This window comes from Diceros bicornis, chromosome 16 (assembly GCF_020826845.1).
Source record: "Diceros bicornis minor isolate mBicDic1 chromosome 16, mDicBic1.mat.cur, whole genome shotgun sequence".
Lineage (NCBI taxonomy): Eukaryota > Metazoa > Chordata > Mammalia > Perissodactyla > Rhinocerotidae > Diceros > Diceros bicornis.
This window is the reverse complement of record NC_080755.1, coordinates 13,665,733-13,690,063: the sequence shown is the minus strand read 5'-3', so window position 1 is coordinate 13,690,063 and position 24,331 is coordinate 13,665,733. Positions and strand designations below refer to the sequence as shown.

The following is a 24,331-nucleotide window of genomic DNA, read 5'->3' as shown; positions in this document are numbered from 1 at the left end:
GGGTAGGGTGTTCTAAAGAAGAGGAAATCTGATATTTCCTCCTCAAACTTGCGGTGGGGAATACGAAAAAGGAAAAATATATGCTCTGTAAATCTCTATATATGGTTAGTACCCAGTATATCAGTTGACACGGAACTTAAGTTTATCTCATTTATATATACGTATGTAAAAAGATAAACTCTTTTTTCTTCTTGGCAGGTGTCCTTGTAGACTTGGGTCTGGAGGAAAATGGGACAGCTTATCAGAGAGCAGAGAAATATGTTGTTCGTCTAGATAATGAGATTCAAACCAAGTTTGAAGTTTTTATGAGAAGGGTGAAACAGAACCCGTACACACTCTTTGTGCTAGTTCATGACAACTCCCATGTGGAACTAACGAGGTGATTGCTTCCGAGTGAGCAAATACAGTATTTTTTCTACAGCAGTAATCGTTATGTAATAAATTATTTGAAAGCTGATGATTTGAAAGCCCGGGGACCCTAACATTTGGCATCTTCTTATTGGTAACTTACTCCTATCCTTTCCTACGTTTTCAACTTTTCTTATCGATTTAATGTTGATTTTATTTTAACTATACTGTGGGTGAATTTACAAATTCCTGTTAAAAATACGGTCTGAAGAGCATTGTGGAGCTCAGCTGCTTCAGAGAAAAGGTGGCAACAAGGAGGTGGAGGTTGGTGAGCTCCCAGAGGGGCTATGTGCTTTCCTTCTCACTTCCCTTCCTCCTACCAGTTCTTTTCCTGTTTTCTTTTCTCCTTCTCTTCTCTTCCTTCCTCTCCTGCTGGTTCCCTTCTTCCTTGCCTTTCTCTCTCACCTTTTACCTTTAACAGCAGTAGAGATGCCATTTTAATGACCTGAGAGCAGCTCTGAAACCTTCCACAATTTACCAGTTTAAGCAAGAGAATATCCTCTCTCTCAGTGGGCTTATTAATGAAAGAACAGTAAATGTGGCATGATGGAGCCAGATCAAATTACATTAATTATCTGGTAAGGGGTTTCTTTGCTCCTATGGATTAAAAAGGCAAATAGTTTTTTTTTTTCAACATGGGGGCAAATAGTCATCGCATATTACATATCATGGTTTGTCCTCACCACGAAGGGGGAGGGAAATTTCAGGCATTATCAAGCATTTATAGATTTTCTTTTCTGAAGGACACACTGAGGTTAGGAATCTGGAATTTTTTTGATCTGTGGTAGAAATGTCAGAGTTGTAAAAGTGCTTGTTCAGAAGCCAGAATGGGTTTGGTACTCCATAATCTGAAATCTAGAGCCATATGTAGGTATAAAGAAGATCTTGTATAACTTGTTAGATTTGGAAGGAAGGAAGGAAAGAAGGGGAAAAGGGAGTAAGGAAGGAATTTTGCCCACATCCTGTTCAGTTACTGCTAGTGTTCTATGAGCAGAAATAGCTCAGTGACCTTGTATACCTCATCTTTGAAAGTCTGGGGTAGTAGCTTTGAGGATTACACATTGGATCTCACTGTATTTAGTTCCCCAGGGCATCAAGATTGTTTCTTTCAGAAAAAAAAAAAATGGTTTTGAGGGTGCATAGCAACCTGGTACATCCAAATTGAACAGAACTGAAAATGATTCAGAGATATGAAAACATTGGTCAGGGGGTGGGGTGGTAAGAGGAGCCCTCCCCACACTCTAGCAGCCTTAAGGGAGGAAGGAGAGTGGTATTAACATGGTGGGGATCCCTTGCAGCTTTGGGGTCTCTCTAGAGTACAGGTCATTGCACAGTTATAAGCATCACATTTTGATGGAGAAGCTCCCTCATTCAGGTGAGCTTTAAAACTGAAGTGATCCATCTCAGCTACAGATTTAGACATCCTTGGCCAGGATAACTGAGTTTACACTTTGAGGTATATCAGGGGCAAACTGGAAAAGGAAAAAAAAATATCCCTGAAATCTGTCTGAAAGGGGTAAGAAGGAGTGTAATTTTTGCTCTTCCAAATCAAATGTTGGTTGCTTCTACTCCTGCTCCCAGTTAAAAAGAACTAGAAACATATGAGCTAACGGGGCTGGCCCCGTGGTGTAGTGGTTAAGTGCATGCGCTCCGCTGCTGGTGGCCCAGGTTCAGATCCTGGGTGTGCACTGACGCACCGCTTGTCAGGCCATGCTGTGGTGGCCTCCCACATAAAGTAGAGGAAGACGGGCACGGATGTTAGCTCAGGGCCAGTCTTCCTCGGCAAAAAAAATAAAAAAGGAGGATTGGCATGGATGTTAGCTCAGGGCTGACCTTCCTCACAAAAAAAAAAAAGGCAAAAAATATGAGCTAAGACATTTTCTCCATTTTGATGTCTGCTTCTGTATCTAATCAGTTAAATTAGGAGGTTTTAATGTGTCTTTCAATATTTCTACAGTGTCATTTCGGGCTCTTTGTCACTTGGTGAACCCAGTCATGGATTGGCTGATAGAGTCATTAATTGCAGAGAAGTTCTGGAAGCTTTCAACCTCCTGGTGCTCCAGGTTAGCTCCTTCCCATACACTCTGCAGACCCAACAGTCTCGAATCAGCTCCAGCAATGAGGTTCACTGGATACAGCTGGACAGCATGGTGAGTCTCTGTTCTGTTCTCCGATACACAGTCATGTTCTCAGTTCCCCAGGGCAGAATCTTGTGATAAAAGATTGTCATGGCTTTTTAAAATGTAGCACAAGAGTTTGAAAATCTAACTAACATGCTTTATCTTCTGAAAGTTCCATATAATTACAATTAAATTAAGACTGAAAACTAGTGAATAGTGTCCTATATAAATTTGACTAGGTGGTTCTTTTTTAGGTAATCACGCAGATACAAAATTATCCATCCTATATAGTTTGTCCCAAAAAAGTGCGATGTTATCTGACACCATCATCAATATCGTGGATTATCTTTGTGCCTTTAAATTATTAATTTCAATCTGAGACCTGGAAATTGTATGTCCTCTTAGATGGCTTCTCTGTCATGTTTTAGTCTTACTGATCTGTATCACTGTTAATTACTCTCATGCTCCCCCAGCAACTGGATTTTTCCTTTTAATCAGTTCTCACAGACTAATGGTTGAAACAGAGGATGATAGTACTGTTATGTTAAATTACTCAGGAGTAGCATTTAATGTGTTGAGAATAGTCATCTCAACATTGTACATATTCAGGTCTTTATATTTTTTGGTTCCAATCCCTAATACCTGAAAAGTATTTTCTATGACCTGCAAATTGGATGTTAAATATACTATCAAAGAAAAGAAATAAGAGTTTCATTTAAAAAAAATAAAGATTAGCTATTAAGCAATGGATCCTTCATTTAAAAATATTGAACATATTGGCTATTTTTAAATAAACATGTTCAAGTAAAAGATGCCAGAAATGTCTTACATAAAAATAACTATTTATTTATCAACCCAGTGCATTTCATTCTATTATGAAATAGGTAAGTTTTCCCTGACTTGAGCTCTGAGTATTGGTCTATTCTTTGCAGACAGGCAAGCTCAGGTCACTGAATCACACTGGCATCAGCAGTCCCTGCATTAGCAGAACTATCTCAATGTGTTCACTGTCCCATAAAGGTTGCTTTGAACCTTCACTTTGTTGGTATCTTCTCCACGCCGACCCCATCCATTAATTGCGTGGTGAAGCTGTGGGTAAGATAAAAGGCCACCACGATCCCTTCGCCTCTGAAGTGTGAGGTGTGCCTGTGGGCTACCCAGGCAGTCGCCCTGACACAGAGTGGAATTGCCAATAGAACGGACGAAAGGAAAAAAAAATTTTTTGTGGGGGGGAGGAAGATCGGCCCTGAGCTAACATCTGCCAATCCTCCTCTTTTTTTTTTGCTGTGGAAGACTGGCCCTGGGCTAACATCCATGCCCATCTTCCTCTACTTCATATGGGACGCCGCCACAGCATGGCTTGACAAGCGGTGAATCCTGGGCCACTGCAGCAGAGCACGAACACTTAACTACTTGCGCCACCAGGCCGGCTCGAAAAAATGTTTTTTAATCCAGCAAATAATTCTCCTATTAAATGTTAAGTTTCAATATATTTTGGGGGGAGAAAAGAGAACCATCTTAATTTACCTTGTTCGTTCAGTCTTTTCCAGAAGGGATTATACTAGTGATAGGAAGAAGGCTCATAGCTTCTGCCCTTTATCTTCTCCTGACATTAAGTAATAGAGAAACAAGCTTAAAATAATTTCCTTAAAAATCACTCCTATAATACATGATTAATTTTTTACGCATAATAATGGTATTATGGTTATATATATATATTTTTTTGCTTTCCTTGATTTTTTAAAAATTTTTTGTTTATTGCAGTAACATTGGTTTATAACATTGTATAAATTTCAGGTGTACATCATTATACTTCTATTTCTGCATAGATTACATCATGTTCACCACCCAAATACTAATTACAACCCATCACCACACACATGTGCCGAATTATCCCTTTCGCCCTCCTTCCTCCCCACCTTCCCCTCTGGTAACCACCAATCCAATCTCTGTCTCTATGTGTTTGTTTGTTGTTGTTATTATCTACTACTTAATGAGGGAGATCATATGGTATTTGACCTTCTCCCTCTGGCTTATTTCACTTTGCATAATACCCTCAATGTCCATCCATGTTGTCACAAATGGCTGGATTTCATCGTTTCTTATGGCTGAGTAGTATTCCATTGTGTATATATACCACACCTTTATCCATTCGTCCCTTGATGGGCACTTAGGTTGTTTCCAAGTCTTGGCTATTGTGAATAACGCTGCAATGAACACAGGGGTGCATGTATCTTTACACATTGGTGTTTTCAAGTTCTTAGGATAAATACCCAGCAGTGGAATAGCTGGATCATATGGTAGTTCTATCCTTAATTTTTTGAGAAATCTCCATACTGTTTTCCGTAGTGGCTGCACCAGTTTGCACTCCCACCAGCAGTGTATGAGAGTTCCCTTTTCTCCACATCGTCTCCAACACATGTTGTTTCCTGTCTTGTTAATTATAGCCATTCTGACGGGCATGAGGTGATATCTCATTATAGTTTTGATTTGCATTTCCCTGATAGTTAATGATTTTGAACATCTTTTCATGTGCCTGTTGGCCATCTGTATATCTTCTTTGGAGAAATGTCTGTTCAGATCTTTTGCCCATTTTTTAATTGGGTTGTTAGTTTTTTTGTTGTTGAGATGCATGAGTTCTTTATATATTTTGGAGATTAACCCCTTATCAGATGTATGGTTTGCAAATATCTTCTCCCAATTGTTAGGTTGTCTTTTCGTTTTGTTGATGGTTTCTTTTGCTGTGCAGAAGCTTTTTAGTTTGATGTAGTCCCATTTGTTTACTTTTTCTATTGTTTCTCTTGCCTGGTCAGACATGGTGCTTGAAAATATGTTGCTAAGACCGATGTCGAAGAGCGTACTGCCTATGTTTTCTTCTAGAAGTTTCATAGTTTCAGGTCTTACATTCAAGTCTTTAATCCATTTTGAGTTATTTTTTGCGTATGGTGTAAGGTAAGGGTCTACTTTCATTTTTTTTGCATGTGGCTATCCAGTTTTCCCAACACCGTTTGTTGAAGAGACTTTCTTTTCTCCATTGTATGTTCTTGGCTCCTTTGTTGAAGATTAGCTGTCCATAGATGTGTGGGTTTATTTCTGGGCTTTCGATTCTATTCCATTGATCTGTGTGTCTGTTTTTGTGCCAGAACCATGCTGTTTTGGTTACTATAGCTTTGTAGTATATTTTGAAATCAGGGAGTGTGCTACCTCCAGCTTTGTTCTTTTTTCTCAGGATTCCTTTGGCTATTCGGGGTCTTTTCTTATTCCATATAAATTTTAGGATTCTCTGTTCTATTTCTGTGAAAACTGTTGTTGGAACTTTGATAGGGATTGCATTGAATCTATAGATTGCTTTAGGAAGTATGGACATCTTAACTATGTTAATTCTTCCAATCCAAGAGCACAGAATATCTTTCCATTTCTTTGTGACTTCTTCAATTTCTTTCAGCAATGTTTTATAGTTTTCGGTGTACAGATCTTTCACCTCTTTAGTTAAGTTTATTCCTAGGTATTTTATTCTTTTTGTTGCAATTGTAAATGGGATTGTATTCTTAATTTCTCTTTCTGCTACTTCGTTGTTAGTGTATAGAAATGCAACTGATTTTTGTATGTTGATTTTGTATCCTGCAACTTTACCATATTCATTTATTACTTCTAAAAGTTTTTTGGTGGATTCTTTAGGGTTTCCTATATATAAAATCATGTCATCTGCAAATAGTGAGAGTTTCACTGCTTCCCTTCCAATTTGGATCCCTTTTATTTCTTTTTCATGCCTGATTGCTCTGGCTAGGACTTCCAGTACTATCTTAAATAGGAGTGGTGAGAGTGGGCATCCTTGTCTGGTTCCTGTTCTTAGAGGGATAACTTTCAGTTTTTCACCATTGAGGATGATATTAGCTGTGGGTTTGTCATATATGGCTTTTATTATGTTGAGGTACTTTCCTTCTATACCCATTTTATTCAGAGTTTTTATCATAAATGGATGCTGTATCTCGTCAAATGCTTTCTCTGCATCTATTGAGATGATCATGTGATTTTTATTCTTCATTTTATTAATGTGGTGTATCACGTTGATTGATTTGTGAATGTTGAACCATCCCTGCATACCTGGAATAAATCCCACTTGATCATGGTGTATAATCTTTTTAATGTATTGTTGTATGCGATTTGCTAGTATTTTGTTGAGGATTTTTGCATGGATGTTCATCAGTGATATTGGCCTGTAATTTTCTTTTTTTTTTGTGTTGTCCTTGTCCGGTTTTGGTATCAGGGTAATGTCGGCTTCGTAGAATGAGTTAGGGAGCTTCCCTCCCTCCTCAATTTTTTGGAAGAGTTTGAGAAGGATAGGTATTAAGTCTTCGTTGAATGTTTGGTAGAATTCACCAGGGAACCCGTCTGGTCCTGGACTTTTATTTTGGGGGAGGTTTTTGATTACTGTTTCAATCTCCTTCCTGGTGATTGGTCTATTCAAATTCTCTATTTCTTCTTGATACAGTTTTGGAAGGTTGTATGATTCTAAGAATTTATCCATTTCTTCCAGATTGTCGAATTTGTTGGCATATAGCTTTTTGTAGTATTCTCTTATAATCTTTTGTATTTCTGAGGCGTCCATTGTAATTTCTCCTCTTTCATTTCTGATTATACTTATTTGAGCCTTCTCTCTTTTTTTCTTGGTGAGTCTAGCTAAAGGTTTGTCAATTTTGTTTATCTTTTCAAAGAACCATCTCTTGGTTTTATTAATTTTTTCTATAGTTTTTTTAGTCTCCGTTTCATTTATTTCTGCTCTGATTTTTATTATTTCCCTTCTTCTACTGATTTGGGGCTTTGTTTGTTCTTCTTTTTCCAGTTCCTTTAGGTGCTTTGTTAGATTGTTTATTTGAGATTTTTCTTGTTTGTTGAGATAGGCCTGTATTGCTATAAACTTCCCTCTTAGAACCACTTTTGCTGTATCCTATAAATTCTGACATGTCGTATTTTCATTTTCATTTGTCTCCAGGTATTGTTTTATTTATCTTTTGATTTCTTCATTGACCCAATCGTTGTTCAGTAGTGTTTTGTTTAATCTCCACGTATTTGTGGCTTTTCTGATTTTCTTCCTATAGTTGATTGGTAGTTTCATACTGTTGTGGTCAGAAAAGATGCTTGGTATTATTTCAATCTTCTTAAATTTATGGAGACTTGTTTTGTGGCCTAATATGTGATCAATCCTGGAGAATGTTCCATGTGCATTTGAAAAGAACGTGTATTCTTCTGTTTTTGGATGGAATGCTCTGTATATATCTACTAGGTCCATCTGTTCTAGTGTGTCATTTAAGGCCAATGTTTCCTTATTGATCTTCTGTTTGGATGATCTATCCGTTGGTGTAAGTGGAGTGTTAAAGTCCCCTACTATTATTGTGTTACTGTCTATTTCTCTTTTTATGTCTGTTAATAATTGCTTTATATATTTAGGTGCTCCCACATTGGGTACATAAATATTTACAAGTGTTATATCCTCTTGTTGGATTGTTCTCTTGATCATTATGTAATGCCCTTCTTTGTCTCTTTTTACAGTTTTTAAGTCTATTTTGTCTGATATGAGTATTGCTACCTCAGCTTTGTTTTCATTGCCATTTGCATGGAGTATCTTTTTCCATCCCTTCATTTTCAGTTTGTGAGTGTCTTTAGGTCTGAAGTGTGTCTCTTGTATGCAGCATATATATGGGTCTTGTTGTTTTATCCAATCAGCCACCCTATGCCTTTTAATTGGAGCATTTAGTCCATTGACGTTTAAAGTAGTTATTGACAAGTATGTACTTACTGCCATTTTTTAACTTTTTTTCCTCAGTGTTTTAGTAGTCCTTCTCTGTTCCTTTCTCCTTCTATACAGAATTGATGGTCTCTTAAGTTTGACTCTGTCTGAAAGCTCTACTCTTTAACTCCCCTCCTCCCTCATTTTATGTTTTTGATGTCATATCTAACCTCTTTTTTGTGCATTTGTATCCATTACCCTCTTATCATGGAAATAGATAATTTTTCCTATGTGTGGTCTTTTTCCCCTTAAATCAGTCCCTTTAATATTTCTTGTAGCACTGGTTTCTTGGTGACAAACTCCTTTAATTTTTGCTTGTCTGGGAAATTTTTGATCTCTCCTTCCATTTTGAATGATAACCTTGCTGGGTAGAGTATTCTTGGCTGTAAGTTTTTTCCTTTTAGCACTTTAAATATATCATGCCACTCTCTTCTAGCCTGTAAGATTTCTGCTGAGAAGTCAGCTGATAGCCTTATGGCATTTCCTTTGTATGTAACTTGTCTTTCTCTTGCGGCTTTTAGGATTCTCTCTTTATCTTTAATTCTAGACATTTTTATTATGATATGTCTTGATGTGGGCCTCTTTGGGTTTATCTTGTTTGGTGCTCTCTGTGGTTCCTGTACCTGGATGTCTGTTTCCTTCCTTAGGTTAGGGAATTTTTCATCTATTATTTCTTGAAATAGATTCTCTGCCCCTTGGTCTCACTCTTCTCCTTCCGGGACACCTATAACATGGATGTTAGTGCGCTTGATGTTGTCCCAGAGGTCCCTTAGACTGTCCTCACTCTTTTTAATTCTTTTCTCTTTTACCTGTTCAGCTTGGGTAATTTCTTCTAGTCTTTCGTCCAGCTCGCAGATCCATTCTTCTGTATCCTCTACTCTGCTTTTGAGTCCCTCTAGTGAATTTTTCATTTCCAGTATTGTATTCTTCATTTCTGATTGGTTCTTTTTTATATCTTCCATTTCTTTGTTGACAGTCTCACTGAGTTCATCTATTCTTCTCCCCAGATCAGTGAGCATCCTTAACACTCTTTGTTTGAACTCTCTGTCGGGTAGGTTGCTCATTTCTGTTTCACTTAGTTCCTTTTCTGGGGTTTTGTCCTGTTCTTTTACTTGGAATGTATTCCTTTGCCTCCTCATTTTGCCTCTTTCCCTGTGCTTTTGTCTACGTATTAGGTAGGTCAGCTATGTCTCCTGCTCTTGGATAGGTGATCTTATATAAGTGATGCCTTAGGAGGCCTGCAATGTGCTTCCCTCAGTTCTCAATGTTCCAGGGGTGACCCCTATGTGGGCTATGTGTGTCCTTCTGTTGTCGCCTGTTTGCTCTCCCTGTAGGTGCCCAGGGAAGCTGAGTTATGCTCCTGGCCAGCTGTTGTAATGCTCAGCTGCTTGTAGTTGTTGTCTCTTTATTGGCTGTTGGGAGCCCCAACACAGTTGGCTGCAAGTTCTAATACCACATTTGTGTTTCAGTATTTCTTTTAAGTGAGTAGGCCCCCAGCATGGCAGGTTGTTAGGCTCAGGGGCTTACAAATGCTATAAGCCTCCAGCCTTTAGGTCTCTTGTCAGCTCTCTGAGGATTGCAGCTGGGTGGGGCTGGCCTCAGGCACGGGAGCACCCAGTTGTTTCAGGCTTTTGAAGGTGGGGCAAACTCCCTATGTGGGTCTTTGAGAAGCACAAGTCTTCTGCAGCTGATAAGCCCTGCTGCCCACAGGTCCACACACACAGTCAACACAGTCCTGCCCCATGTGCGTGCCCCCATCTCCTGAAGTGGACCCAGTCTCTCCATGGCGGGAGCCCCACACACTCCACCACTGCCCCACACTCTCCACCCGCTCCTTGTGCACCCCCTGCCCCACTGAAGTGGGCTCAGTTGCCAGGCTGCAGAGAATCCAGTCACCAATCTATGCAGGCCCACAAGTTGCCTGAGGGCTTGTTGTTGGGTGGGGCCAGTCTCTAGGGTGGGCTGCCTGCCCTGGCTGAGCTGGATTAAATTGGTGCTCTAGTGGGTGGGGCAGACCCTGGACTAGCAGGCCCCAGGGAGAACTCCAATGGCCTCTGTGTCAGCCCGCTCACACCAGGCCACAACAATGGCCGCCGCCAATGTCCCAGTCCCTGGAGAGGTCTCACCTCTCACTGCAGTGCACTCAGAGCCTATCAGGTGAGTCTCTTTTCACCAAAGCACTGTGCACCTTTCTTTCTGGTGATGTTAGTTTGCTTTCTGAAACGGGTGAGTTCACGCATGGGCCCTTTAAGAGCCGGTTTTAATTTCTTTGTGAACCAGCTTTTCTGGGGGTACTCCCCAATGTTTCAGTTGCAGGCAAAGTCAGATATTATGCCACTTGTCTCCATTGTGCTGGGTCCACAAAATGCCCACAGCGGGGGCACTCCCTGGCTCAGGGCCCCGCGCCTCCACGGGGTCTGCGTACCTTTGGGCTGCTCCCGGGCGGCCGTGAGGCTGGCGGATTGTGAAGGCGGCATTTTTTCTCTCCAGAAGGGAGTTTCTGCCTCTTCCACATCAATTAGGATTGTCCTTTGTTGCAGGAGTTCCTCTTATCCAGTTTTCAGTTCTGTGTCAGGGATAATTTTTCCACCAGTAGTTGTAAATTGGCTGTGTCCGCGGGAGGAGGTGAGTTGAGAGTCTGCTTACGCTGCCATCTTGACTTCTCTCCCTATGGTTATATTTTTAAAAGAATTTTTATCATAGTTATATCTCATGATGTATTTATGGATTAAAGATATACCCAGGATTTATTCAAAATAATTGAGGGGTGATGAGTTATTATATTCTAATTAAAAATTTAAAAAAATCATCCCTATGAAATTGAGATCAACATAGAAAAAAGGTATGGGCCGGCCCCGTGGCTTAGCAGTTAAGTGCGCGCGCTCCACTGCTGGCGGCCCGGGTTCAGATCCCGGGCGTGCACTGACGCACCGCTTCTCTGGCCATGCTGAGGCCGCGTCCCACATACAGCAACTAGAAGGATGTGCAGCTATGACATACAACTATCTGCTGGGGCTTTGGGGGAAAAAATAAAAAAAAAATTAAATTAAAAAAAAAAAAAGAAAAAAGGTAAAAATATTGAATCTAATTTACAACAACTTCATACACTTAGGGGAGAAGCTCCTAATGATTAGCCTCCTGAAGCCATTGTCCTAAAGGAGGAATAATTGAGAAAAGCAAAGTAATTCAATTAGAAAAATATTATTGAGCATTTGTGCGCTTATGTTAGATCTTTCCAAGAACACACAGAGGACTTATGGTTTAGAGGAGAAAGCAAAGTGTATATCAAAGTCACTCTTATCTAGAGCAGAATAAAACATAGAGAAAACTAGTGGATACCAGAGGCGGGGAGTGATGGAGGGGGTGAATTTGTGAAGAGGGTCAAAAGGTACAAACTTACAGTTACAAAATCAGTAAGTCCTGGGGATGTAATATACAGAATGGTGACCATAGTTAACAATACTGTATTGTGTATTTGCAAGTTGCTAAGAGAGTAGGTCATAAAAGTTCTCCTCACAAGAAAAAAAATTGTAACTACATGTGATGATGGATGTTAACTAGACTTATTGTGGTGATCACTTGACAATATATACAAATATTGAATCATTATATGTTTACCTGAAACTAATATAATGTTATATTTCAATTATATCTCAATTTAAAAAAAAGAAAAAAAACACATCATGTTGTATACCTTAAATATATACAATTTTTATTTTCAAAAACAAAACAAAGTAGAATAAGACAATTTCAAAAAATCAAAATGCATGTCTTTGAGAGCACCAGGAGTGGTGACGTGGAGGACAGAGCACTGAGGATGGACCTTGAAGGAGAGGAAGGATGGAGCAGACAGATGGGGAGGCAGGCGCTCCTGGCAGCAGATAGCTTGGGCAGGGCCACAGAGGAGGAAGCATCAGGAATTTTTCAGAGAACACTTAACAGGATGCAAAAGAAACGTGGAAATACATATGGAGGCTTTGAGGGCCAGGCTGGCAAAGTTTACACTTATTACACAGGCATTAACAATTTTTTAGCAAGGGCATAGTATTATTAGAAATATTACCAAAATATACATATTTCTTTTATTTTTTACATTAACAATGTAAATGTGCAGCTTGATGAATTTTCACAAACTGAACACACCCATGGGACCAGCACCTAGGTGAAGAAATAGAACCTTACCACACCACCCAGAAGCCAGGTATGCCTCCACCAAAGGGAAACACCATTCTGGCCTCTTACACCATAGGGTATAATTTGTATATACTGAGGAATGATCACCATAATAAGTTTAATTAATGTCCATCACCTCACATAGTTACAGGATTTTTTTTTCTTGTGATGAGAACTTTTAAGATCTACTCTCTTAGCAACTTTCAAATATACAATACAGTATTATTAACTATGGTCACCATACTGTACATCACACCCTCATGACTTAGTTTATAACCGGAGTTTGTACGTTTTGACCACCTTCACCCATTTTGCTGTCCCCTCCCCCTACCTCTGACAACTATCAATCTGTTCTCTGTATCTATGAGCTTGGTGTTTTCTTTATTTGTTTCATTTTTTAGATTCTACATATAGGTGAGATCGTATGGTATTTGTCTATCTCTGTCTGACTTATTTCACTTAGCGTAATGCCCTCAAGGTCCATCCATGTTGTTGCAAATCGCAAGATTTCACGGCCAAATAATATTCCATTGTAAATATATACCACGTCTTCTTTACCCATTCATCCATCAGTGGACACTTACATTGTTTCCATATCTTGGCAAATGTAAATAATGCTGCAATGAACATGGGGTACATATATCTTTTCGAGTTAGTGTTTTCATTTCATAAATACCCAGAAGTAGACTTGCTGGATCATATGGTAGCTCTATTTTTAATTTCTTGAGGAACCTCCATACTGTTTTTCATAATGGATGCACCAATTTACATTTGGGGGAAGACTTTTTTTAAGAGAAGGGGCATTTTCGCCAAAGACATAGGGATTTGATGAATGATGTGATTTGTGATACTTAGAACATATCTTTCTTTAGAGTAACATCATTCAGAGTTTCGTAACTTGTATTTTAAAGGATGGTCCCATTAACTTCTATTACAACTTTTGTAATACTTACAAAACCACAGTTACAACTTAATGCAAATACAACAGATTGAGGAAATTATTCACTTCTAATTCTTACTTTTAGTCGTTCTAGTTCTTAAAACCCATACTGGTTCCACCTGATCACAAGCCATCTATTTAACAACCTGCCCTATAATTTTGCTAAGAAAAAAGAGAAATCAAAATGAGGACAAGTGGATGCATCCTACCCAGCAAGTTATAATGCTGCATCAGGAAAAGGAACAGGCTTGGAGTAGGATTTTATACTTTCCCAAAGAAACAGGACCAAGGGTGAGAAGGAATGTGAAGACCAAGTACATATAAGATAAAGCTTTTCCACTGACTCTGTGCCATCAGTCCAGATGAGGAGGGAAACTCAGATGAATGACTTTTTTCATCCTGAAATGACTTATTTGACGCCACTATCCAAAACACAACCAAGAACCCAGAAAGAAATGAGCAAACCAATAAACAATAGATATCTCTCACTGTATGCTCTAAGGCTCCAGTATTCATGAGAACATACTCTGGTCCTGTTGTAAAGCATATTTATTCTTAAATGAGACCCTGTTCCAACAAGCAGGATTAACTGGTTTGGGGGGCGGGGCTCAAAAAATTAAAAGCTGTCAATTAAATACCACTTTATTTTTATCATATAGACCTTATAAATTACACAATTGCTCATCTCTTTGGATGGGTTGCTAAAAAACTCAGAACCAAATTTGTACCCCACTTCTAACAAAATGTTCTGAAACTCCTGGTATGCATTTTTGAGAGTATTAACTTTATCCCTGGCCCAATCTTATTTCTCTTACCCTTGCTTCTTCTTCCTCTGATTGCCTAATTTATTTTTATCTTATTATACATTTTAAGCTGCTGTATTACCTTTATGAAATGAGTTGGAGAGTTTTTAAAGAAAAATGTCAGTACATAATAAGTAACAAATAAGAGACTAAAATGCATAGGCAACATGACAGCAAAAAGAAATGACTGTGAAAAATTAATGTAGAAAAGAGGAGAAAAACCTATTTTAAAAAGCAGATACTTGAACTTAAAAAGCTTATTTAGTGTTCTGAGGCTACTTAGTTTAAGGACATGCACGCAGTTTGTTGCACATCTCAGGATCCTCTGAGTGATCACATCCCAAAATAGTTATTCATTTTCACAGTGAGGACTGAGTCATCAAGATGGGGGATAGATTAAAGACTGTGTATTCTGTTTAAAAAGGGAGAAGAGTATATATTCCATTTTAAAAATGAATTTTGTTTGTCAAAGGATAACTTTTTATGAATTACCATCATTATGATGTCAGAAAAGTTAAGTTTTCTGTAATAGAGGAGTTTTTGAGTTTGTCGATCTCCAAAGAGTTCTAGAGATAACATATGTATCAGTACAGAGAGCTGCTTCAAGAGGGAAAAAAATAGACCTTGTGACTCTACTGGCCTAAAAAATACTATTCCTCAGAAAATGTCTGAACAAAAGAAAGAGAAAACAAGCCGTCTATGTAGTTACCATCTGCCTTAAAGCATGTCAGCATGCCACTCATCACATATTAAGTTCATTTGAAGTGAAAAGAAATTTCAGCTAGTGCCTCAGAGATGATTGTAGAGTTGGTATCAGGTTATAAAGTGAAACAGTATTTTTTCAGCTTTATCGAGATATAATTGACAAGATTGTAAGATATTTAAAGTGTACTTCATGATGATTTGATACATGTAGACATTGGGAAAGGATTCTTCCCATCTAGTTAATTAACATATCCATCACCTCACGTATTTATATATATATATATTTTGTTGTTGTTGTTGTTTTTGGTGAGAACATTTAAGTTTTACTCTCTTAGCAAATTTCAATTATACAATACAGCACTATCAACTGTAGTCACCATGTTATACATTAGATCCTCAGACCTTATTCCTCTCATAGCTGAAAGTTTGTACCCTTTACCAGCCTCTCCCCACTTCCCCCAACCCCCAGCCCCAGGTCACCACTTTTCTACTTTCTGTTTCTATGAGTTTGACTTTTTTTGTGTTTCTTCCAGATTCCATGTAGAAGTGATAGTATGCAGTATTTGTCTTTCTCTATCTGGCTTATTTCACTTAGTATAATGTCCTCAAAGTCCACCCATGTTGTCACAAGTGGCAGGATTTCTTTGTTTCTTATGGCTGAATAATATTCCATTGTGTGTATATATATATATAACACACCTTTTTTATCCATTCATCCATCGATGGACATTGAGATTGTTTCCATATCTTGGCTGCTGTGACTAATGCTGCAATAAACATGGGAATGCAGATATCTCTTCGATATACTGTTTTCATTTCTGTTGGATATGTACTCAGAAGTGGAATTGCTGGATCATATGGTAGTTCTATTTTTAATTTCTTGAGGAGTCTCCGTACTGTTTCCATAGTGGCTGCACCAATTTACATTCCACCAGCAGTGTACAAGGGTTCCCTTTTCTCCACATCCACACCAACACTTATCTCTTGTCTTCTTTTTAATTATTTTATTGAGATCACATTCGTTTATACTTTTGTCTTTTTGATGATAGCCATTCTAACAGGTGTGAAGTGATACCTCATTGTGGTTTTGATTTGCATTTCCCTGATGATTAGTGATGTTGAGCATCTTTTCATGTACCTGTTGGCTATTTGTAAGTCTTCTTTAGAAAAATGTCTCTTCAGTTCCTTAGCCCATTTTTTAATCAGATTGTTTGGTTTTTTTTTGCTGTTGATTTGTATGAGTTCTTTATATATTTTGGATTTTAACTCCTTTTCAGATATATGATTTGCAGATATTTTCTCCCATTCTGTAGGTTGCCTTTTCATGTTGTTGATGGTTTCTTTTGCTGCGCAGAAGCTTTTTAGTTTGATGTAGTCCCACTTGTTTATTCACAATTTTTTTTAACCCTCCAGGATATAACCTGGATCTTTCCTCCTAAAAAACAAGACGCATTGTATCCTGTCCTCACTGGATTTTGCTCTGTGTTTTGAATCAGGAGGACATGAGCTGCGAGGAGAAGCTGTACTTCGGCTTGAATGAGTACAGTAAGTCTCTACAGTGGGGAATCACAAGCCCACTTCTGAGGTGTGACGAGACTTTTGAAAAAATGGTGAACACGCTCTTGGAGAGGTAAAGGACGACCTTCAACCTTTTCTTTAGCTGTACTTGCATATCTAGAATAGCCAAAAGTCTTTTGTGTCAGTGTCACAGGGAGTTTGGTGGAGCCCAGGCTGTGCAGATGACATGCAAAGGCAGAATAAAAAGAGCCTTTCCTAAGATGACCTTTTACTCATATGAGTTTTCTGTGACCCTCCTAGACCAACAAAGGAAACCAGCGACCCAGAGTGGGACGTAAAACCACTTTCCGTGCTTTGAATTGTCTCCCAAGCATGTTCATTGCTACCACCAGGAGATAACACGGGCAGAGAGGGATTTGCTTATTAGAGACCATTCCTCTGAGGTCTGGCTTCCTCCACCATACACCCTACACTTTTACATGTTTTCTTCTCTTCTCCTCTGTCCACCACAGGCAAATACCCTTACATGACTGGATAAAAACTAAATTTTACTTTGAGAGTTTGGAGTATAGACTAAAGAAAATTAAGGAACAATCAGATCATTTCAGTGAGTGCCCCTCCTCCAGGCCCTGACCTGAGGAGTTAAGTATCATGATTCTTCTATCTCCTCTGCTTTCTTTTTATCCCCCAGTTCCAGATCAAACTCTGGAAGAGTAAATGTTTTTCCTATTTTTCCCTCTCTGACCTTGAACCATAGACTCCAAGAGTAGGTAGAGGCATTAGAATTTATGTAACCTAAGAGAGATTCCTCTCTGTCCTCCACTACAGTATTCTGTTTGATCATCCAATGATTTGGGGGCAAATGGGCTGTATTTGATGAGGCATATTCCACGTTTTAGGAGCTCTACTTCTTAAAACTGGCTCCAATTGATCACAAGCCACCTATTTAACAACTCTGCCCTATAATTTTGCTAAGAAAAAAGACAGAAAAATCGAAATGAGGACAGGTGGATGCATCCTATCCAGCAGTTATAATGTTGCATTGGGAAAAAGAGCAGGCTTAGAGTAGGATTTTATATTTTTGCAGCTGTTGGATTTGAGAAGACTTAACTGACACTGAGAATTAATCCTTTCATAGCACATGTGATCTTAGATTTCCAAAATCCCCCCTGAGTCTCTGCTTTAAGTGTTTCCCACTCACCTGTTCCTCTGCCAGCTTGGAAAGTATCTTTCCTTCCAGTAACATCATTCAGTTTCATAACTCATATTTTAATGGATGATCCCATCAGCTTCCATACAACTTTTGTAATACTTACAAAACTACAATTACATTTTAATGCAAATATAATATGTTGGACTTCTAAATTCATATTTCTTTCAGAGTGTGAAACATAAATGCCTGTATATCAAAGTTAGCATTTGTTCTAACTTTGGCTTTCCTACATGGCCCAGCAAAATATTAAGCTTTAAACATGGATCATCTGTGCTTACTTCCTCCAACCCAGTCACCACAAGCTAATAATAGCTACGAGTTTTTGAACGCTTGAAGGGACTGACCCAGGATTGATGAACTGAAGGATTTCTTCACTTTTCCCCAATCTACTAAATCATTGCAACGTAGGAAGACATTGTCAGAGACCTGAATGAAATCTAGACCTAGCTCTGTCTCTGACCAGTTGGATGATCTTGGGCAACTAGCTGAATTTCTCTCAGGCTCTTAACTCATTCTCCTTCTATGAGACGGTGGAGTGGTCAGCATCTGGGGCATCTATGGGCCTTTCCAGCTCTAAAGTACTTCAAAACCACACTCTGCATTTGATGACCCTAATTGGTTTTTGACCCTGGGATTTTCTGTGCAAGGCCAGTGGATCCCTTGTTTCACTTTAAATAGAATTATGAAGTGGAACAAAGGTGAAATCCCCCATTAGCCTATCCAGCTGCTGGGTGACAGCACGTGCTGCTGGCTGGCCACCAGAAAGAAAGTTCACAGACTCACCCTCATTTTGCTGGCTCCACGAGAGGCTTGGCCATCTTGGGCCTGGGGCCTCTATTTCCCAGTGACTACTTTTTTGACCAGCAGCTCCTCATGCCTGCAGGCAGGTCCTCTTTACCCATTTGTACTCATTTGTCAGCAGGCCTGGCTTTCTGAAGAATAGCACATAAATGAGAGATTTATTTTCTGTCTGCTCTGTAAATGTAAAAACTGCCAATTTGAACAAAGTGATTCTCTTACCTGGCAGTCCAGGTTGGGAGCAGAGGGGGTTGGGATGAGGCAAGGACATTTGCCGAGCTCCCTTGACTGAACAGGGGCTCCGGTGATAGGAGGCCACACCACTAGAGGGTGCTATTTCTCCATTCAGCTCCAAGTTTTCTCAGCACCAAGGGCACATCTTATGGGAAGATATCATTATTGCTGTCTGTGGGGCTGACCTCAAATTAGTAATCATAATTACTCTTTTTATGTCTGATAATCCACAGGCATGACATTAATGTCTCAGTTTCCTTTACTGTAGTCGTAAGTATCAGAGAAATAAGTCGCCAAGGCCACCATTGTAACCCAATGCCACCAGCAAGAGGTTAGGATCCAGGAATGATCCATTATGACTCTATCGACGATTAACCTGACTAGACCAGTGCTTCTCAAAATTTACTGTGCACATGGATCACCTGGGGATCTTGTCAAGCTGAGGATTCTGATTCCATCCATCTGGGGTGGGAGGATTTGGCATTTCTAACAAGCTCCCAGGTGGCACTGCTGCTGGGCCATAGACCACACTCAGAGAAGCGAGGGTCGCTAGACCATCCCTCAACCTCTTTAACTTGCTGTACCTATCTCGGCAGGTTCTGACTGACAGGTGTTGGAAGCTCAACTTTTCCTTCTAGTGATGTGGGCTCCAGGGTCATTCTTGAGCCAAGCCCAGCACTGAGCAGTGACCCTTTCCCGCCATGCGTGGTCTGCATTCCTACCGCACAGACCTTGCTGTCCCAGCTCGTCCTGCTGCCCAAATGCTAGCTCCCTGTGTTCTGTTGAAGGTACCCCAGGCTGCACAGCATGGTCGTCCGCTGCTACCTTCTCATCCAGCAGTACTCGGAGGCTCTGATGGCTCTCACCACCATGGCGTCACTCCGAGACCACAGCACGCCAGAAACACTCAGCATTATGGATGACCTCATCAGCTCCCCAGGAAAAACCAAAAGTGGGAGGGGACACATGCTCATTATCAGGGTGCCCTCCGTGCAGCTGGCAATGTTAGCCAAGGAGCGGCTGCAGGAGGTGCGCGACAAGCTGGGGCTGCAGTATCGCTTTGAGATCATCCTTGGGAACCCTGCCTCTGAACTCAATGTTGCAACTCACTTTGTGGCACGATTAAAGGTTAGCAATGGATAGACATTTCTCCTTCAAAATACCATTTGTTTCTGTTTTCTAGGAATCCTACATAGGTGGCCCAGAGGCCTGAGTTTAATTGAGTTTTGCACATAGGTCTATTTGATCTTCATGACAATGTTAAGGCTAAACTAAGGGACATGTTCACTTTCCTAATTGGAACCAGTCCAATAAGATTCTGTCAAGCCCCCTTCTTAGCATGTGCTTGCAGTTGGTGTTCCACGCTCTCCAACTGCAGGTGCAAAATTGAGATCACCCAGTTTCACCTCATATTTATTGACCTTGTTCGAAATGCATCTAGCCCACAGCCATCTGTTTTCTCAGAAACAAAAGGTAAGTTGTTCTGCCAGACCTCTGTGGGGTACACCTTTAAGTATCATCAATTCACTAATTCTTTTCTGTCCATCCCGGCTGGCTGGCAGCTCATGTCTAGAGTCGGTGAAGTATTCTGTTTTATCCTCAGTATTCATATAGAATGCCCTCTTGCATGTGGATTCTTCAAGTTTGTTTTTTCTTTTTACTTGATTTAACCCTCAGCCCCAGGCTTGGGCTGGACTGAGACTTACCCAAGCATCCTACAGAGGGATTTAGTGCATGAGCCAGCCCACTGCCCCTCTGCACAGCCAGAGACTGATTGGTTCTCCTAAACCCCTCCTGTTAGGCATGGGCGGGGCAGAATTCTTAAATCAACTAACCTAACTCCCTACCTTACGCTCTGCTCAGGTTTTTCTGGGGACTTTTATAATCCAATGGGCCCTAGCCATTGGAAAGCATTCAATAAAATACCTGCATACATGTAAGTAGGGTACTTTGTGTCTGAGTCAGACTGACATGGTATCTGCACCCTGCACACTAAGTACTGAGCTAAATTGGGTTAAGAAAAATCCAATTTGACACAAATTTCATGAAAAGAAAGCACACAGTCTTGGAGGATTTGCATTTCCATGCTGGCCTGCAGTTTCTCATCTGCAAAATGAGAGTTGGACTGTATGATCTCTAAGAGCTCTAAAGCATTTTGCAAATGCAAACCTTTTATTGTATTCTATTACCTAGCCTAAATTGAATAACCCAAACTGCAAACAAAATATTTTGTATTAGCTTGATAAGCAACTGGAACAAATAAATCTGCCTACAAATAGAAACTCCTATATTTAGTGGAAGTTGTGACATTTATATTTCATATGTAGATATAATGTTCACAATTTTAATTTATAGTCATAGACCACATTACAACAGAATTCCTAGGATGAATAACAAATAAGAGTCCTGAAACTCTTCTTACATTATAACTCATTGAGACATAAGTCTTGAGACAACTTGAATAATGCTAATGATGAAGAATCTGGAAAAGCAATAATCAGTGCCGCTCTGTGAAGTCACACACCTCCTGCAGGGAGATGGTCTAAAGGCTGTGAGGCTGCAGGGTCTTAGGTCTCCATTGACACTGGTCACGTGTAGCTACTTATAGAGTCTTAGGTCATTTGTTCAGACGCTTCAGAAGTGCCGGTCACTAAGTCAGTATAAATCAGTGGGTCCTAAATAATTTGCCCATCTGGGCCATAGTTTGAAAACCACAGTCAAGACCTGAGGTTCTTAACCTGGCTGATAGCATATCGGAATCACGTTCAGGGCTTTTAGAGGGTGATTGGTCTGTGCAGCTGCTGTTCTGAGAGCCTGCCATACATGAAGGGGGTCTCAAGTAATTGCTTCTCAAAGCAGTTGTATCTCAATTTATATGAGTAGCTGCCAGGCACCAACCACGCAAGAGATTTCCATATTCTTAAAACCACTGGATCCCATCAGTCTATCCTGCTTATACTCTCTATTTGAGTGGAAGTGAAACTATGAAATCCTGTTGAAATGTTCACATCCTAAGTAAGACTGCTGCTTGCCGAGTGGTCTCTGCTTCACCTGTTTATTTCTAAGCTACCAACTTCCTTTACCACTGACAAGTTGGCATGGGTGTGCCTTTTACCTCTAATTTTGGGTAAAATCCAGTGCCTCTTCTGCCATTAGATGGCCTTATTCTTGTGCTTACCTCCAATTATCCTGTCAGGTATTGGGGTTAACTTAGAAGTCTTAGAAAGAGTGACAAGCACTTTGGAAGGATACCAGGTTTAAATCTAAATAAATCGGTTCCTCCAGAAGGCCTGTGAAGCTTTCATTAGATTTCCGTGGCCTTGAGCCCCATACTATTCTTGAACTCCCCCCTACCCAGTCTTTTGTATTGTCTTAAATGCTTCTGTAGTAAAATCATCCTGAGGGCCTGGTTGATCCATAGAAGAACTGTAGCCATCATTCATCAGAAGTAGCAATGTGACAGAAGAGGATTTTATAGTGGGATTGGCTAGCTCTCCTTGGTCAAGAGTTAAAGAGATTTGTTTAATAATCTTTTGAAAATAAATCTCCTTGTGGAGTATAACATAATATCTGTTATCATTATAACCCAGCCTCATTAAGATTGGTGGAACCGTGACCTATGGATGGTTTCTGGGAGATAAAATATATTTAGGGAGAACCCCAATGTCAGGGATATCATGAGTCCAATGTGAAGGCAGTAAGTAAAATGGTTCCTATTTCCAGAATTGTTTGCTTTAAATCAGATAATGTTATGGTTCCCTCTAACATGAAAATGTATAGAAAACTGAATTTTTGTAAAGAAACTTTCTTCTAATATTTTAAAAAAAAATATTTTTGACAGATTGATTTTCTAAGACATGGAAAGTCTCTCAAACTTGTAAACAGTTATGTAGATCCATTGAATTATCATTGTTTACAAATTATCAAAAAATTGGGCAACAAGGTTAAGGTTCTTCCATTTTTACAAATTATATACATTTTACTTGAAGTAATTGTGGGTATATTTATTTCTAAGGACTGGTTTTTCTAGACATCAACAAATCATTAATCAAACTCTATTATATTATATTCTTGCCTGGTAGATTTCTTTTTATCCCATTTTGTGTTTAGCAAAGGAAGTACAAGTCTATATTTTAAAATAAATTTGTATCCATTACTTAACACCTCACTTCTTAGTCCTTGTTCCATAAGGGAACAGAATGTCAGTTATTTATCAGAAACGTCAGTTCATTTCTTATAACTCCTGCAAGAAAGTGCATATAAAGCATAGTTAGATGCTACACACTTTATGATGTGTACTTAAAAATGGCCTACTTAAAATGGTCTTATGTACTTAAAAATGGTCTATTTCCTTTTGGCTCTAAAATAGAAAAATCTATAAGATCTTGTCACTTTTCAACATCTTACAAGATGATGGGATTTTTTCCTTTTCATTGATATAATCATGTTTTCAAGACTGACGTTCCACTTATTAAAGATATACGTATATGTGTGTATGTATATACGTGTTAAGATATATGAGAAGTTGATGCTTAATAGATTCCTTGTAAAACCGTGAGCTAATTGCATTACTACTTCCAAGTAAGGGGCCGGTTTTTTCCTTGGTCCAGGTTTCATTATATTTTTAACCTTCTTGAGAGAGACTCTTTGGGGCCCTAAGCCAATAATTACTTGTCAATTATTTTGAAAGTCAATAAAGGGAGAAAGAGGAAAAATAACCACCAGGGGTGGCTAATTTCATGATTTTCTTTGTGACAATGTCTTCATGGAGTGTTGTTGAGATTCCTTCATTAGTCATTTGCAACTGAAACTGTCTTTTTCAATCAGTCCGAAGAGTCTGTCCATTATATGAAGAAAGAATATTTAAGAGCCTTAAGTCAGGTAGTTTAACCAGGATTTCTGTAAGGTCTGCATCACTGGTGGGATAGTTCACATTCTTTGTCTCTGGCCTGTGTGGCTAATGCGTGATGTATACCAAGACTTCCTACTTTATCCTACTGAGATAAAAACTAAAGGCCACATTCTTCTAGAAGTGGTTTGTGTATGCTTTTTAGTGGCAATTAAAATATATGTAGACACACACACACACTTACTGGAAGTCATTAAGCACAAGTTTATAAAATCTGGAAAATCTTTAAACCTATAAAACCTTTAAAAAGGTGGAAACAAGTGGTTTTAATTTTATCATATGGGTCCCTTTCTACAGACTTGGAGAGGAAATGAACCAGAAGAGTGGATCCCTCGGACATACCAAGATTTAGAAGGTCTGCCTTGTATTGTGATATTAACTGGCAAAGATCCTCTTGGAGAAACCTTTCCCAGGTAGTGTGAATCATTAGTTCTCATTTTTCATTAGTTGCCCGCTGAGCTGATGGTTAAAACTTGGCTGACACTTATCCATTTTGTTTATTTGGTAAGTGAGAATTGTTTTATTCAAGGATGTAAGAAATTTAGACTTCCTGGATTCTTTCTTTTGACTTTCCAGAGATCACCTAGCAATTTGGGGAATGGAAGAAAGCTACAGTTAAGAAGGTTCTATGCATCAAAGCAGGGAGGCCAGAGAGGCAGAGAGGAGAAGCACCTGCCCCAAACGAGGACTTTTGTGGATGAAGTGTCTCTGTTAATCTGCTG

General features: G+C 39.4%; 1 protein-coding gene across 7 annotated transcripts in view; it reads left to right on the top strand.

Annotated features, from left to right (window-relative positions):
* Positions 1-24,331, top strand: part of GREB1L (GREB1 like retinoic acid receptor coactivator) — a 259,827-nt gene that overhangs the window by 210,911 nt on the left and 24,585 nt on the right. For all 7 annotated transcript variants that reach the window (XM_058556833.1, XM_058556840.1, XM_058556838.1 and 4 more), the window contains 5 exons: positions 199-379; positions 2,366-2,558; positions 16,434-16,567; positions 19,489-19,828; positions 23,907-24,022. In XM_058556833.1, coding sequence (XP_058412816.1) covers positions 199-379; positions 2,366-2,558; positions 16,434-16,567; positions 19,489-19,828; positions 23,907-24,022 — 964 coding nt within the window. The remainder of the gene's footprint in view (positions 1-198; positions 380-2,365; positions 2,559-16,433; positions 16,568-19,488; positions 19,829-23,906; positions 24,023-24,331) is intronic.